Source organism: Delphinus delphis, chromosome 5 (assembly GCF_949987515.2).
Source record: "Delphinus delphis chromosome 5, mDelDel1.2, whole genome shotgun sequence".
Classification (NCBI taxonomy): Eukaryota; Metazoa; Chordata; class Mammalia; order Artiodactyla; family Delphinidae; genus Delphinus; species Delphinus delphis.
In genome coordinates, this window is record NC_082687.1 from 32,318,498 (window position 1) to 32,333,573 (window position 15,076).

The 15,076-nt window shown below is 40.8% G+C and overlaps 1 protein-coding gene across 1 annotated transcript in view; it reads left to right on the top strand.

Moving 5' to 3' along the window:
* Nucleotides 1-15,076, top strand: part of TRIM2 (tripartite motif containing 2) — a 65,409-nt gene that overhangs the window by 15,433 nt on the left and 34,900 nt on the right. The window contains exons 4-6 of the mRNA XM_060012169.1: nucleotides 10,082-10,233; nucleotides 11,643-11,823; nucleotides 12,628-13,351. Coding sequence (XP_059868152.1) covers nucleotides 10,082-10,233; nucleotides 11,643-11,823; nucleotides 12,628-13,351 — 1,057 coding nt within the window. The remainder of the gene's footprint in view (nucleotides 1-10,081; nucleotides 10,234-11,642; nucleotides 11,824-12,627; nucleotides 13,352-15,076) is intronic.

The window sequence follows — 15,076 nt, forward strand, 5'->3', positions numbered from 1 at the left end:
GTTTCCCACCTTGCGCCCTGGCTGCTGTCTGTTCCTCATGCCTGGAACGCTCTTCGTTCCCTATTTATGTGGCCAGCTCATTCTCATTCTCCATGTCTCAGCTCAAATTTCTACACCAGGCAGTCCTCTCTAGCTCACTCTCTAGGGCAGAACGCCTCTGACACCCGGTTTCCCACCATCATACCATGTCTTCATTCCCTTCATGACATTTGCCGTGTTCTGCCTGCCTCCAGCTGTGTATCTGCTGGATTTCCTTGTAGAAAGTGAGCTCCAAGAGGGAGGGACCATGTTCCATCATTATACCCCTAGCACTCAGCACAGCATCTTACACATGGAAGTGTACATATAAACAGAGACCAACCAAATGAGGAATAGCAAAGGCTATTTACTCAGCACTTGCTGTAACAAGGAGTCAGACCATCACTTGTGTTTTGTCAGAGACTCAAAGTCAGGCAGAGGAGCTGGGAAAGCTCTGTAGTGGAAAAAAGGGGAGGCTTCAGCTGTGCCCTGATTGGGAGTGGTTGGCATGGGGAAGCTGGGGGCCAACTAATTAGAAGGGGGACATCCTACGTGACTCCTTAGGGGTGCAGATTTGGCTTTCTCTGGTTGGTCCTAAGTCGGAAGAGGGACAAAAATTATAGAAGCTGTTAATTATCAAGTCCTAGCCATTTGGGGTCAATTGGTACAGAAGTTATTGTTTAGCTTTTTGGATTGTTAACAGAGATTGCAGCCTGACTTATAGCAGGCCGGCTTCCTGGTTTGTTTCATTGTGGATAAGGGGGTTGGTTTCTTGGGCAAGTTGTGGGTCAGAGTTTTATTTTTGTATGGTCCGTGTGCATTTTTATATTCAGTCTCTCAGAAGTCAGTAGTACATATTTTTAAACAAATGGCCAGACACCATGCTAGGCTTCTCACACACCACTCTGTGTAAATTGGTACTGGTTACCTTCATTTTATAGATAAAGAAACTGAGACTTGAACGGTTTAAGTAACACAGCTAGTTGACACATCATGAAAGCTAGACCAGGAGGAAATAGCATCCTGAGCGTTTTGCTAGCCAAAACAAGAGAGACATCGTGGATTACATATCCTTAATTATTTAATCGAAAGCACACCAGGCTATTGATAACTGTAGATTTTCTGCACACTGTACTCCAAGGGAGAGTTACCATGTAAGTTTTGCAAAAGGAACTTTAAAGCGTGCCCTCTTATGACCGCTTCTCACACTGGCTCTTAGTGAATGCTAAGGCTGTCTCCCTCTGGGGCTCACATTCTAAATACTAGTCTGGGAAGGCATTTCCATCAGGTACCTGAGTCCCCTTCAAGAGTAGTCCAGGTAGGGCTCTCTGGACATCTGACTTGATAGGGGAGTAAAGTTTTAGAAACTTTAGGAGATCTACTATAGACACTGGTCCAAATTTGGGGTGTAAAGGACAATCGTGTGGAATGAGAAATAATGGCAACTGAAAAGATTACATCAATAAGTAAAGGCAAGAGTGTCGTGGAATTCAGGAATGAGCTTGCAGCTCAGCACAGCTAGAGCATGGAGATGCCCCAGTGGTGATGGGAGCATAGGTGGGCTGGAGAATACAGGATGAGTCTAGAAAGATAGAGGGGAGAAATTGTGACGAGCTAAGAATGTCATCGAGGAAAGGTTTGACCTAAATTCCATAAGCAGTGGAGGAGCATTAAAACCTTTTAAACAGGAGGTGGGTATGTTAATGGCATTGTGGAGGAATAGCGTAGCAGAGACTGGAGGCTGCACCACCAATTGAGTTTAGTATTGAGTTGTCCAAATGCGAGATGATAAGGGGTAGAACAAGAAAAGCATCAATGGACTTGGAGAAGGAAGGATGAATTTCAGAGAAAAGAGTATTCTTTCACTTGAGAATCTGCCTCCCACTAATAAAAAGGCATATACTAAAATCAGTTCAACTAAGCTATTAAGATTGTGAGAATTTGAGCCATTCAAATTGATCATATAATAGGTAATTTTTAAAAAATCACTGTATTTTTCCATTGTGTAGACCAAGTTCCTGCACCACAATGCAATAAAATTACACTAGTAACATATGTTACAGAAGAAACCCCAAATCTTTTTTAAAAGTTTATAATTATTTAATCAAAGAAAAAATAGCAAAATTGGACTATTTACAAAATGTTGAAAGTGTAAGCTTTATCTATTAAATGTATAACATAAAGTCATTATCTATACTCAGGAAATTTCATATGTTTAAGTATTTTATTCAAAAAGAGTTCATTTCAAGAAGTTAGGAAAAGATCATTAAAATAAATATATGGCACACGAAAAAAAGAAAATAGTAAAGATAACCTTGGAGAGTTTGAACATAATGAAACAATTGTGTTGATGAATAAATCCAAGAGCTTAATTTTTTTTAATTAATGAAATAATCTGACATCTGATAAAGCACCAAAGGGTAAATATAAATAAATCAAATTGGGACGAATAAAGAGATATCTGTATAGATAAAAAGAAGATTTTAAAATTAGTAGATCAATTCTCTGTGCTAAAGGCTAATATAGTGAAAATTTGAATGAAGTGGATGATTATCTAGGAAACTACAAATGATCAAGAAAACCCAAATAGACCTATAATCTTGAAGAAAACTGGTGAAAGTTCATTTAAAACTGAATGCCTTCAAACCTGTATAAAACAGATATGATTCATAGTATTTATACTTCTGGATCATAAGAAAAGATAGGAAGCTACCAAATTCACCTATGATATACTCATTAACTCTGACACCAAAATCTAGTGAAGACAGAACAAGAAGAAAACTATGAATCATTCAGTTTATGAAAGTAGCTGTAAAATTCTTATTTAAAATACCTGAGCGGGGACTTCCTTGGTGGTCCAGTGGGTGGGACTTCGCTCTCCCAATGTAGGGGACCCGGGTTCGATCCCTGATCGGGAAACTAGATCCCCTGTGAATACCGAAACTAAGAGTCTGCATTCCGCAAAGAAGATCCCGCGTGCTTCAAGGAAGACACGGCGCAGCCAAAATAAATAAATATTTTTTTAAATAAATAAATAAATAAAATAAAATACCCCAGCAAAATTTTACCGTGTAAGAGCACTTACTTACTAAGAAAAATACTGGATATCACAAAAGAAAATGAGCCTAGAACTTGAAAAATTCACAGGAGATCTATAAACAGTTAATAATCATAGGAGAAAATAAATGTTAAGCTTCACAAAGGATTCCTAAAGATGTATTTCCTGAGAATGCCTGAGGAATAGAGACCCTTGGATGCCATAGGCTGCTAAGGAGAAACAGTCACAGAGATGCTAATTCCAGCAAAGGTAAAGAAGCCTTTAGGTTGAAACGTTCCCTGTTTCTCTACCAAACATATCACATCAAATCACATTAAAAGTTAACTCTAAAGAATTGGATCCTCCTGGAGGTGAATGAAGCTATTTAAAGTGTGTTTTGAGCACTTTTTCTATGCTGGGTCATTATGAGTCTTTGGAATCATAAAACGTATAAACTAGCAAGAGGCCTTGGGAAATTTACTGCGTGTCTTGAATCATTCTATTGTTCCACCATAGATTGTAGGAGTTCTGCATATTCAAGGCATATGCATGCAATATTACAGATAAATGGCTGCAGTTAATTGCCATGGGTAAATCTTTAAAAACAATTCAAATGATTCAATAAAATCGGGTAATTAACAATGAAGCAGGATGTTGCCCTCATAAACTGCCTGGTGCTGATTAGCACATGTGGATGAACGCCTGTCATTTACTTTAAGTGCTGTGACACTATCTGTCTTCTAATTAAACTGCCATGGATGCATTGTTCAAATACAAAGAAAAATGGGAATAATGGTTAGTGATTTAAGAGGTTCTTTGCACTTAAGCAGACATTTGAGCTCATGCCTCAAAGTCCCAGAACACAAATGATCCTTAAGCCCTGTTGTTGCTGGCTTAGGTGCCTTTCTAACAAGCATGTTAAGAGGTGCAAAGGAGAGATCCTCATTAAGAATGCCCTGCCACTAATCAGCCCCCACTTCCAGAATCCTGGCCAGGGGTGGGTGGGTGGTGGTGGTGGTGGCTGCAAGGCCCTGACCATCCTTTTCAGCACGTTATTATGCATATGGTCCTGCCATCTCCTCTTCTAATGAACACAAATGGTGACTACCTGTCAACAACAACAAGCTCATCCTGGGCTCTGGCCCACCCACCCTTGGGAGCACCAGTGTCCTCTCACCCAAGATGGATGAATTCAACTGAGTTGCTCACCTCCCACAATGAAGTCTCAGCTTGAGTCAAAGCTGTCAGAACCTGAGCACAAGCATTAGAGAATGACTAGTTGTAGACGCTTCAAAATGATTTCAGGGCCTTTACTTCCCAAGAAACATGCAAGATACAGAACCAGGGACAACTACCCAGGTCTGTTGCTATCTCTTCAAAGATGCAATCAGTTTCTTAAAATGGAGGTTAAAATCACTTAACGTAAAACTCAACATTTTAACCCCTTTAAAGTGTACAATTCAATGGCTTTTAGCATATTTAAAAGGTTGTCCAAACATCACCACTACCTAATTCCAGAAGTTTTTCATTATCCCCCAAAGAAACTCCATACCTGTTAAGCAGCCATTCCTCATCCCCTCCCCGACACCCCAACCCCTGGCACCCACCAGCCTGCTTTCTGTTTCTGAGGATTTGTCCATTGTGGACATTTGATATAAATGGAATTCTACAATATGTGGCCTTTTGAGTCTGGCTTCTATCACGTAGCATAATATTTTCAAGGTTCATCTATATTGCAGTGTATATCAGAACTTCATTCCTCTTGTATGGCTAAATATTATACCATAATTTGTTTATCCATTCATGAGTTGATGGATATTTGGGTTGTTTCCACTTTTGGGCTATTATAAATAATGCTGCTATGAACATTCATGTACAGTTTTTGTGTGGACATACGTTTTCAGTTCTCTTGGGTAGATACCTAGGAGAGTTGAATTGCTGGGTCATATGGTAATGTTTAACCTTTGAGGAACCGCCAACTGTTTTCATAGAATTACACCATTTTACATTCCCACCAGCAAAGTATGAGAGTTCTGATTTTTTCACATTCTCACCAACACTTGTTATCTGATTTTTTGAGTCTAGCCCTCCAAGCTGGTGTGAAGTGGTGTCTCACTGCCGTTTTGATTTGCATTTTCCTAGTGACTAATGATGTTATTTTCCTGTGAAAATTGGCCATTTGTTTACCCTTTTTGAAGAAATGTCTATTTAATTCCTTTGACAATTTTTGAATTGGGTTCTTGAGTTGCAGGGGTTCTTTGTATGTTCTGGATACTACATCGTTGTCGGATATATAACTAGGAAATATTTTTCCCATTCTTTTTACTTTCCTGGTACTGCCCTTTGATAGACAAGTTTTTAATTTGATGAAGTCCAATTTATCTACTTTTTCTTTTTTTGCTTGTGTTTTTGGCATCATATCTAGGAATCTATTGCCAAGTCCAAGGTCATGAAAATTTAACCCTTTGTTTTTTTCTAGGATTTTTATAGTTTTAGCTCTTACATTTAGGTTGTTAATCTATTTTCAGTTAATATTTGTATATGGAGTGAGGTAAGGTTTCAACTTCATTCTTTTACACATAGATATCCAGTGGTCTTGACGTCCCTTGTGGAAAAGACTCTTTTCCCCCATTGAGTGGTCCTGGCACACTTTTCAAGAATCAGTTGACCATAAATGTATGGTTTTATTTCTGGACTCTCAATTCTATTCTATTGATCTATAAGCCTATCCTTATGCTGGTAACGCACAATTTTTATTACTCTAGCTTGGTAGTAAGTTTTGAAATAGGGAAGTGTGAGGCTTCCAATTTTGTTCTTCTTTTGAAAGTTGTTTTGGCTATTCAGGGTACCAGTGTAATTTTATATAAATTTTAGGAACAGCTTGTTCACTTCTGTGAAAAAAGAAGTTGGAGTTTTGATAGATATTTCATTGAATCTGTAGATCAATTTGGGAATATTGCCCTCTTAACAATATTAAGTCTTCCAGTTCATGAGCATGGGATATCTTTCCATGTATTTCCATTATTTAGGTATTCTTTAATTTCTTTCAACAATATTTTGTAGCTTTCAGTGTACGAGTCTTGTACCTTCTCTGTTAAATTTATTCTTTAAGTATTTTATATTCTTTTGGATGCTATTATAAATGGAATTTTCTTAATTTCATTTTTGGATTGTTCATTGCTAGTGTATAGAAATACAACTGATTTTTGTTTGTTGATATTGTATCCTAAAGCTTTGTTGAATTCATTTGTTAGTTCTGATAGTGTGTGTGTGTGTGTGTGTGTGCACGTGCACATGTGTACATTCTTTGGGATTTTCCATATATAAGTCATCTCTGAATAGAGAAATTCTTACTTCTTCTTTTCCAGTTTGGATGCATTTTATTTTTCTTGCCTATATGCTCTGGCTAAAACTTCCAGAACATTGTCGAATAGAAGTGGCAAAAGTGGACATCCTTGTCATATTCCTGATCTTAGGAGGGAGTCACCATTAAATAAGCTGTGGGGTTTTTGCAGATGCCGTTTTTCAAGTAGAGGAATTTTCCTTCTATTTCTAATTTGATGTGTTTTTTGTTTTGTTTTTTATCATGAAAGGGTGTTGGGTATTGTCAAATCCTATTTCTGTATTTACTGATCTGATCATGTGGGATTCTTCCCCTTCATCTTATTAGCGTGGTGTATTACATATATTGATTATTGTATGTGGACTACCCTTGCATTCCTGGAACAAATCCCACGTGGTCATGGTGTTTAATCTTTTTAATGTGCAGGTGGGTTCAGTTTACTAGTATTTTGTTAAGGATTTTTGCACCTATATTCATAGGGATTATTAGTCTTTAATTTTCTTTTCTTGTGTGATGACTTTGACTTTGGTGTCAGTATATTACTGGCCTAATGAATTAGGAAATGTTCCCTTCTCTTCTAATTTTGAAGAGTTTGGGGATTGGTGTTAATTCTTCTTGAAATGTTTGGTAGAATTCACCAGTGAAGCCATCTCGCCCTGGACTTTTCTTTGTTGGAGGTATTTTGAATATTGATTGATCTCTTTACTTATTGTAGGTCTATTCATATGTTCTATTTCTTCTCTGAGTTAGTTTTGGTAGTTTGTGTGTTTCTAGGAATTTATCCATTTTATCTAGGTTATTTGATTTATTGACATACAACAGTCCATAGTATTCTGTTTGTCAATTTTGTTGATTCTTACAAAGAACCAACTTTTGGCTCATTGATTCTCTCTATTGTTTTTCTATTCTCCATTTTATTGATCTCCACACTAATCTTTATTTCCTTTCTTCCGCTTGCTTTGTGTTTAATTTGTTCCTCTTTTTCTAGTTCTCTAAGGTGGAAGCCTAGGTTATTGATTTGAGATCTTCTTTTTAATGTAGACATTTACAGCTATAAATTTTGCTCTGAGCACTGTCATAAGTTTTGATATGTTGTGTTTCTATTCATCTCAAAATATTTTGGGGATTCCCTGGTGGCGCAGTGGTTGAGAGTCTGCCTGCTGATGCAGGGCACACGGGTTCGTGCCCCGGTCCGGGAAGATCCCACATGCCGCAGAGCGGCTGGGCCCGTGAGCCATGGCCGCTGAGCCTGTGCGTGCAGAGCCTTGCGTCCGGAGCCTGTGCTCCGCAGCGGGAGAGGCCACAACAGTGAGAGGCCCACGTAACGCAAAAACAAAACAAAACAAAACAAAACATTTTGTACTTTCTCTTGTAATTTCTTCTTTGACTCATTATGTTTGTGTTATTTAATTTCCACATATTTGTTAATTTTCCAGATTTCCTTATGTTATTGATTTCTAATTTCATTCTACTGTAGCCAGAGAAGATACTTTATATGACTTCAGTCTTTTTAAATTTATTGAGACTTTTGTGACCTAATGTATGGTTTCTTCTGGAAGATGTTGCGTGTGTACTTGACAAAAATGTGTCTTCTGTTATTGAACAGAGTGTTCCACATGTGTGTGTTAGGCCTGGTTGGTTTATAATGTTGTTCAAGTTCTCTATTTCTTTACTGATCTTCTGTCTAATCGTTATATCATTATTGAAAGTGGAATATTGAAATCTCCAACTATTATTATTGAACTCTCCATTTCTCCCTTCAATTCTGTCAATTTTTGCTTCATATATAGTGGGACTCTGTTGTTGGTTGCATATGTATTAATAAATGATGGCTTTACCATTTTATTATTATATAATGTCCTTTTTTTAATTGAAGTATAGTTGATAATGTCCTTGTCTGTCTGTTATAACAACTTCTGTCTTAAAGCCTGTTTTGTCTAATATTAGAATAGCTACTCCAGCTCTCTTTTGGTTACTCTTTGCATGGAATATCTTTTTCCATCTTTTTACTTTCAACCTAATGTGAGTCTCTTATAAACAGCATAGAGTTCACACATTCAGCAATGTTATTATAGATGTACTATGTGCAGGGAATTATCTAGGCTCTGGGTGAGAGAGTTTCAGTACTCAGTAACTTAAAATCTTATAAATATTTCATAAAAGGGGTATGAATAAAATTGCTTTAGTGGGTGCATTCACTTTATGAAAATCCATCAATCTGTGTTAGGATTTATGCCATTTTCTGTATGTGTGTTATACTTCAAGAAAAAGATTCCCCCCGCCCCAAGTGCTTTGGGAATTCAATATTGGAAGAAGTTATTTCCAGATGAGAGAATAAGGGGAATGCCTTCACAAGGAAACTAACCTTCAGGCTTTATGTTATATTGATACCGAGAGTTCACCACAGTCAGGGTAAGGTGGTTTTATTTTCAGGTAAGCAAATGATATCATCAGCGCCATCATCACTGCTACTACTTATTAAGAACTTACTACGTGCCAATGCCAGGCATCATCTGAGTTCTTTGTGCATATTAATCTACCAAATCCTCATAGCAGCCCTGTGAAGTAGATTAGTACGTTACATGACTGTCTCCATTTGCCAAAGCGAAAATTGAGACACGGTGAGGTCACGTAAGTGGTGGAGCCAGGATGCAAACTGTTGCATCCAGCTCATCTCTTATCCAAAGAGTAGCCGTTCTCAAGGTGCAATCCAGGAACTCTCATGGGTCTCCAGACCCTTTCAGGGGACCCACAAGGTCAAAACTATATTTATGATAATACTAAAACATTATTTACCTTTTTTTTTTTTTTTTTTTGCACGGGCCTCTTACTGTTGTGGCCTCTCCCGTTGTGGAGCACAGGCTCCGGACACACAGGCTCTGGACGCACAGGCTCAGTAGCCATGGCTCATGGACCCAGCCGCTCCGCGGCATGTGGGATCTTCCTGGACCGGGGCACGAACCCACGTCCCCTACATCGGCAGGCGGACTCTCAACGACTGCGCCACCAGGGAAGCCCTATTTACCTTTTTCACTCTCAACCTCTCAAGAGTATTCAGTGGCATTTTCCAGAGACTCTACTATATGTGCTAGCAAAACAGATTGAATGCAGCAGCAGATATGAGAATCCAGCTGTCTTCTATGAAGCCAGACACTGAAGAGATTTACAAATATGAAAAGCAATGCCATTCTCCTCACAAAATTTTTGTTTTGCAAAATATACTTTTCATATATTATTAATGTTAACATTTATTTTTGCTTTTGATAAATTAATCAATATTTTGAATGTTTCTCAGTTTCCATTTTTAACCTAATAAATAGCTATAGATATAACTCATATAAACACAAAGCATTTGGAATCCTCAGTCATGTATAAAGAGTGGAAAGGGGTCCTGAGACCAAAAAGTTTGAGTACCAAAGCCCTATACTGTTCTGTCTTAGGGGAGTGGCCAAGAAAAGCTGGTTCTGTGGCCATAGCAACAGCTTTGGAGTCCGATCCACCTCTGTTCGAGACCTGGAACATAAACGTTTATCTTTCCTTTTCTCCTGTGAAACTGGATATAATACTGCCCACATCCTGGGGAGGCTATGAGAATTAACTGAGAGAGTGCAAGTGAAGGCTTAGTGCGTGGTCAGCACTCAGTCATGGCACCAAACCTGGAATTGCTCTTGTGTCACCCGCAGGTGATGGACTTTTACTGCCAGTCCTGCGAGACTGCCATGTGTCGGGAGTGCACGGAGGGGGAGCATGCGGAACACCCCACAGTCCCCCTCAAGGACGTGGTGGAGCAGCACAAGGCCTCACTCCAGGTCCAGCTGGACGCTGTCAACAAAAGGTGTGCATACCTCTGCCTGGCTCCTGACGGGCCGCCTGTGGCCTCAGGGTCTCGTGTCCCAGGGGGATAGAAGATTCGTGTCACCTAAATAAACTGTCCTTTGATCATAGGGCTGTAGTCATAAACTAGTGAGTGATGAGGGCCATCCCCTGCCCCTTGGTAAAATTCCAACCCCCTTTTGTTATGAGTGGTGGTTTTCCTTTTAGTACCTTAGTATGATTAAATGAACAAAATATACTCGAGGAAAATACACTCTCAGGAGATCTCTGAAATTTGTGCCTGAAACCAGGCTGTCTGAAGAGCCTTTCTTAGCTACTGTTCTTGACACACTTAGAAGCCACTGTGCCGACTGTGACTGGCTCATCTCTATCTGAGCCCAGCAAAATGGTCCTGAGCAGCAAGTGCTCAATTTTCCTTCTCCTTCCCTGCTTCCAGGCTCTTTATTTGGCATGGAAATGAAGAAACAGAGTAGCTGTGTGGTGCATGAGAAAGACCAAAGAGAGGAAATAAACAGCAAAATGAAAATAAATATCTTTACCAAAAGTTGAAGTGAGAAAAGTGTGGCTATTCTATACTAATTAAAAGAACTTGGAAACTTGCAAGAAATTCCCAGGAAACTCTGAGTTTGGATAAGTTTTTCATGTGATTGGGTAAAAAGATACAGCTATATATTTAGACCAGTGGTCCTCAACCAAGGGCGATGATACCCCCCAAGGGACATTTGGCAATGCCTGGAGACAATCTGGTGTCACAGCTGTGTGGGGGGGAGGGGTAGAGGAAAGGATGCTGTTAAACATCCTACAATTCACAGGACAGCCGCCTGCAACAAAGAATTATCTGGCCCAAAATATCAATATGTCAAGTTAGAGAACGCCTGATTTATGTTTTTTCTTTTTCTTCTTATATTTTTATTGAAGTATAGTTAATTTACAATATTGTGTTAATTACTGCTGTACAGCGAAGTGATTCAGTTATACATACATATATATATATACATTTTAAAAAAAAATTCCTTTCCATTGTGGTTTATCACAGGATATTGAATATAGTTCTCTGTGCTCTACAGTAGGACCTTGTTGTTTATCCATTGTAGAGAACAGCTGATTTAGAGTGTGAGAAAAAGCCATGGGGTTCTGAGAGCTTCGAGGCTTTGTACCATCAATTTTTAAAATTAAATGATTGAGGTAGATTGAAATAGATGTGGACCCTCAAAATCTCTTCTCTCAAAGGCAGTAATTATGTCATGTCTTATTCACTCTGTTCTTCAGTTATTACTTTTTAAAGATGATGAAAGGCACAGAAGATGTTTCTTGACAAAATATAGTGTTTGGATAGTTTTTTTTTTTTTTTTTTTTACCATTTCCGTGTGGATCTTATTATAATAACGACCTCTGATAACTGTCTTCCAGGCTCCCAGAAATAGATTCTGCTCTTCAGTTCATCTCAGAAATCATCCATCAGTTAACAGACCAAAAGGCCAGCATTGTGGATGACATCCATTCTACCTTTGATGAACTCCAGAAGACTTTAAATGTGCGCAAGAGCGTGCTGCTTATGGAGCTGGAAGTCAACTATGGTCTCAAACACAAAGTAAGACTCCACCCTTTCCTACAGACATCCCGTGAGAGGTGCACTATCGGGGGCCTCCCTGGCGCTAGCTTACTGTGTTCTACCAGCGGTAAAGGGGACTCAAATGGGTTAAGTGTCACTGTTGTTCAGTAAACAGTAGTTTTTATCTAGTGGCTTATCCAGCTATTTCTTCCTTCCTGTTTTCAGCAGAACTATGATTCTGTGGCCTTAAGTACCACTTGATAACTTGACACAAGGCAAAGTTGAATATAAAGTAATGCTTTCAGGATTTAGGGTTAAACTGGATTGTTTTCCTTCCTTAATTATAATGTCTAATCGTCTCTTAATTGCTCTCTCACCCACACCAACCTGTTAGTCAACTTCAGAGTGAATCCTTTCAGCCTTTGTTTAACTCTGCACATCCCACCACAAAACCAGGGATGAAAGCTTCCGATATTCAGGTGTGGAGTTTTCGTTTGTCTGGTTTCTGTTCCTTTAGGTGGTGACAGGGAAGCTTTGGACATTAGACAAAGATACTGAATAATGAATAAAATTTCAGATGTCAGGCGTAGCAATCTGGTTGCCAAGCTGTCGGTGACGTTTCTGCTTGCGCCTATCCAAGACACATGACCCCATAAATATGTGTGTGGGAGAGACAGGCGAGGAGGAAGGGAAAGCGAAGGGACTGGTAAGGCGATTTAGGATTCAGCGTGAGAACGAGGTTCCCTGGGTTAAACCGAACACCCCCTGCCGGGGGCCAAGAGCGCGGGCAGGTGCGGGCCCGGGCGCCCTGGGAAGAGCTCACCCGGCTTGGTTTCCCCGCAGGTCCTCCAGTCGCAGCTGGATACTCTGCTTGAGGGGCAGGAGAGTATCAAGAGCTGCAGCAGCTTCACGGCGCAGGCCCTCAACCATGGCACGGAGACGGAGGTGCTGCTTGTGAAGAAGCAGATGAGCGAGAAGCTGAACGAACTGGCGGACCAGGATTTTCCGCTGCACCCGCGAGAAAACGACCAGCTGGACTTCATCGTGGAGACCGAGGGGCTCAAGAAGTCCATCCACAACCTCGGGACGATTTTAACCACCAACGCCGTCGCCTCCGAGACGGTGGCCACGGGCGAGGGGCTGCGGCAGACCATTATCGGGCAGCCCATGTCCGTTACCATAACAACCAAGGACAAAGACGGCGAGCTGTGCAAAACGGGCAACGCCTACATCACGGCGGAGCTGAGCACGCCCGACGGCAGCGTGGCGGACGGGGAGATCCTGGACAACAAGAACGGCACGTACGAGTTCCTGTACACAGTACAGAAAGAGGGCGACTTCACCCTGTCCCTGCGGCTCTACGACCAGCACATCCGCGGCAGCCCGTTTAAGCTGAAGGTGATCCGGTCGGCGGACGTGTCCCCCACCACCGAGGGCGTGAAGAGGCGCGTAAAGTCCCCGGGGAGCGGCCATGTGAAGCAGAAGGCTGTGAAGAGACCCGCTAGCATGTACAGCACCGGGAAACGAAAAGAGAATCCCATCGAAGACGATCTGATCTTCCGCGTGGGTAAGGGGGAGGCGGCGCTGCACCTGAATTCTGAGCTTTGCTTTGGTTAAGGGGTGACTGGGAAAGTGTTGCAAATTGCAGCTTTGCAGGTCACAACTAAGGCTGACGAGATACGCGTGTATTTTATTAGGTGAGCTCATGCAGTCTCCTTCTCCGGAGATTTTATGATTTATTTTCCCCTCCTCCTCCCTCATCCCTCCCTCCTTCCTTCTCCCTCCCCCCCACCCCCGCCTCTCTCCCGTTCTTCCCCCCTCTGCCTCCTCCTCCTTAACACACAAGTGCTGCACATTCATTATGGAAAATTAGAAACTGAAAATAAGCAAAAAGAGAATTAGAAAAATCACAGCACTCATAATCTGGACTTTTTTTTGGGTAGCAGGTTTTATTTTTTTTACTTTTTATTTTATATTGGAGCATAGGTGATTAACAATGTTGTGTTAGTTTCAAGTGTACAGCAAAGTTATACATATACATGTATATATTGTTTTTCAATTTCTTTTCCCATTTAGGTTGTTACCTAATACTGAGTAGAGTTCCCTGTGCTATTTTAAATATAGCACTGTGTACATAATCTGGACATTTTAAAGGAACTGTTGGCAACCTTCCCCTCCGCCCCCCTGTGGGAATGTCTAGAGTACTCCTGCCTAACCCCAAGGCAGAGAGATACTTCTACCACATAAGTTCACGCATGTCTCTGGAATCTGCCAGCGTGGGCTATAACTGTGGGCAGAGGGTCTGATGCCTTCCTGTCACTGCTTCCTCATTGTAAGGATGGGGGGTGAGGGACATGGTGCATTGCAAGTTGTCATGTCCAGTCGCCTGCCTGTAGCTGGAGAGCAGCCCCGAAGAGGAAGGGGTGGGTGGAAACCTGGAGAATGGAATGGGGTTGGGGCGGAACGGAAGCAAGAAGGTTTAGGATGAGCCACGAGATTTGGGGATGCAAATAGCCCTTCCCTTGTCAGATTTATTGTGTCAGATGTTTTGAAGCTGTTTATTTTCTCAATAGAAAGCAAACTAAACGTAAACAGCCAACAATTTGATAATTCTTTTTTAAAACTTATTTATTTTTTGGCTGTCCCACACGGCATGTGGGATCTTAGTTCCCTGATCAGGGATCGAACTCATGCCCCCTGCAGTGGAAGCATGGAGTCTTAACCACTGGACCGCCAGGGAGGTCCCCACAATTTGATCATTCTTAAGAAAAAAGTCTGCATGTTAGCTACCATATCCAAAAGTGGCTCCAGCCTGCTTCTCTTTCTGCTTCTTCAGTCCTACAATGCGGTATACCTAAAAGGAGGCTGTGAGGTATGTTCACTGACACATGTAGAAAAACAATTCTGTGGTTCAGAAAGATTGGGGAAAGCTTAGCTTAAGTGAAGGAATCAGATTTTTTTTTTTTTTACTGTAGTACCTTTAGAATCTGTTGATGTGCACAGTTTTTTGTTTGTTTTTTTACTGCCACACTGGCAGTCTCAAAGGCAGTGGAGGGATAACAGGCAGCACTTCCAAACTTGTCTGACCATAGAATTTTTTCCATGGAACATCTTGGGAAAATAAGGCTCCTTGGAGCATTCTTGGGCAAAAGCTACTCCATTATTATTCATTTCTCTTTATTATTTAGTATTCTATATTATTTATTATTCTTTAGGATGAATCTTGGTAAAGACCATGATATGGTAAGGAAACTCTTCACTCAGGGCATGGAGGCCCTCGTGCATTCACTGC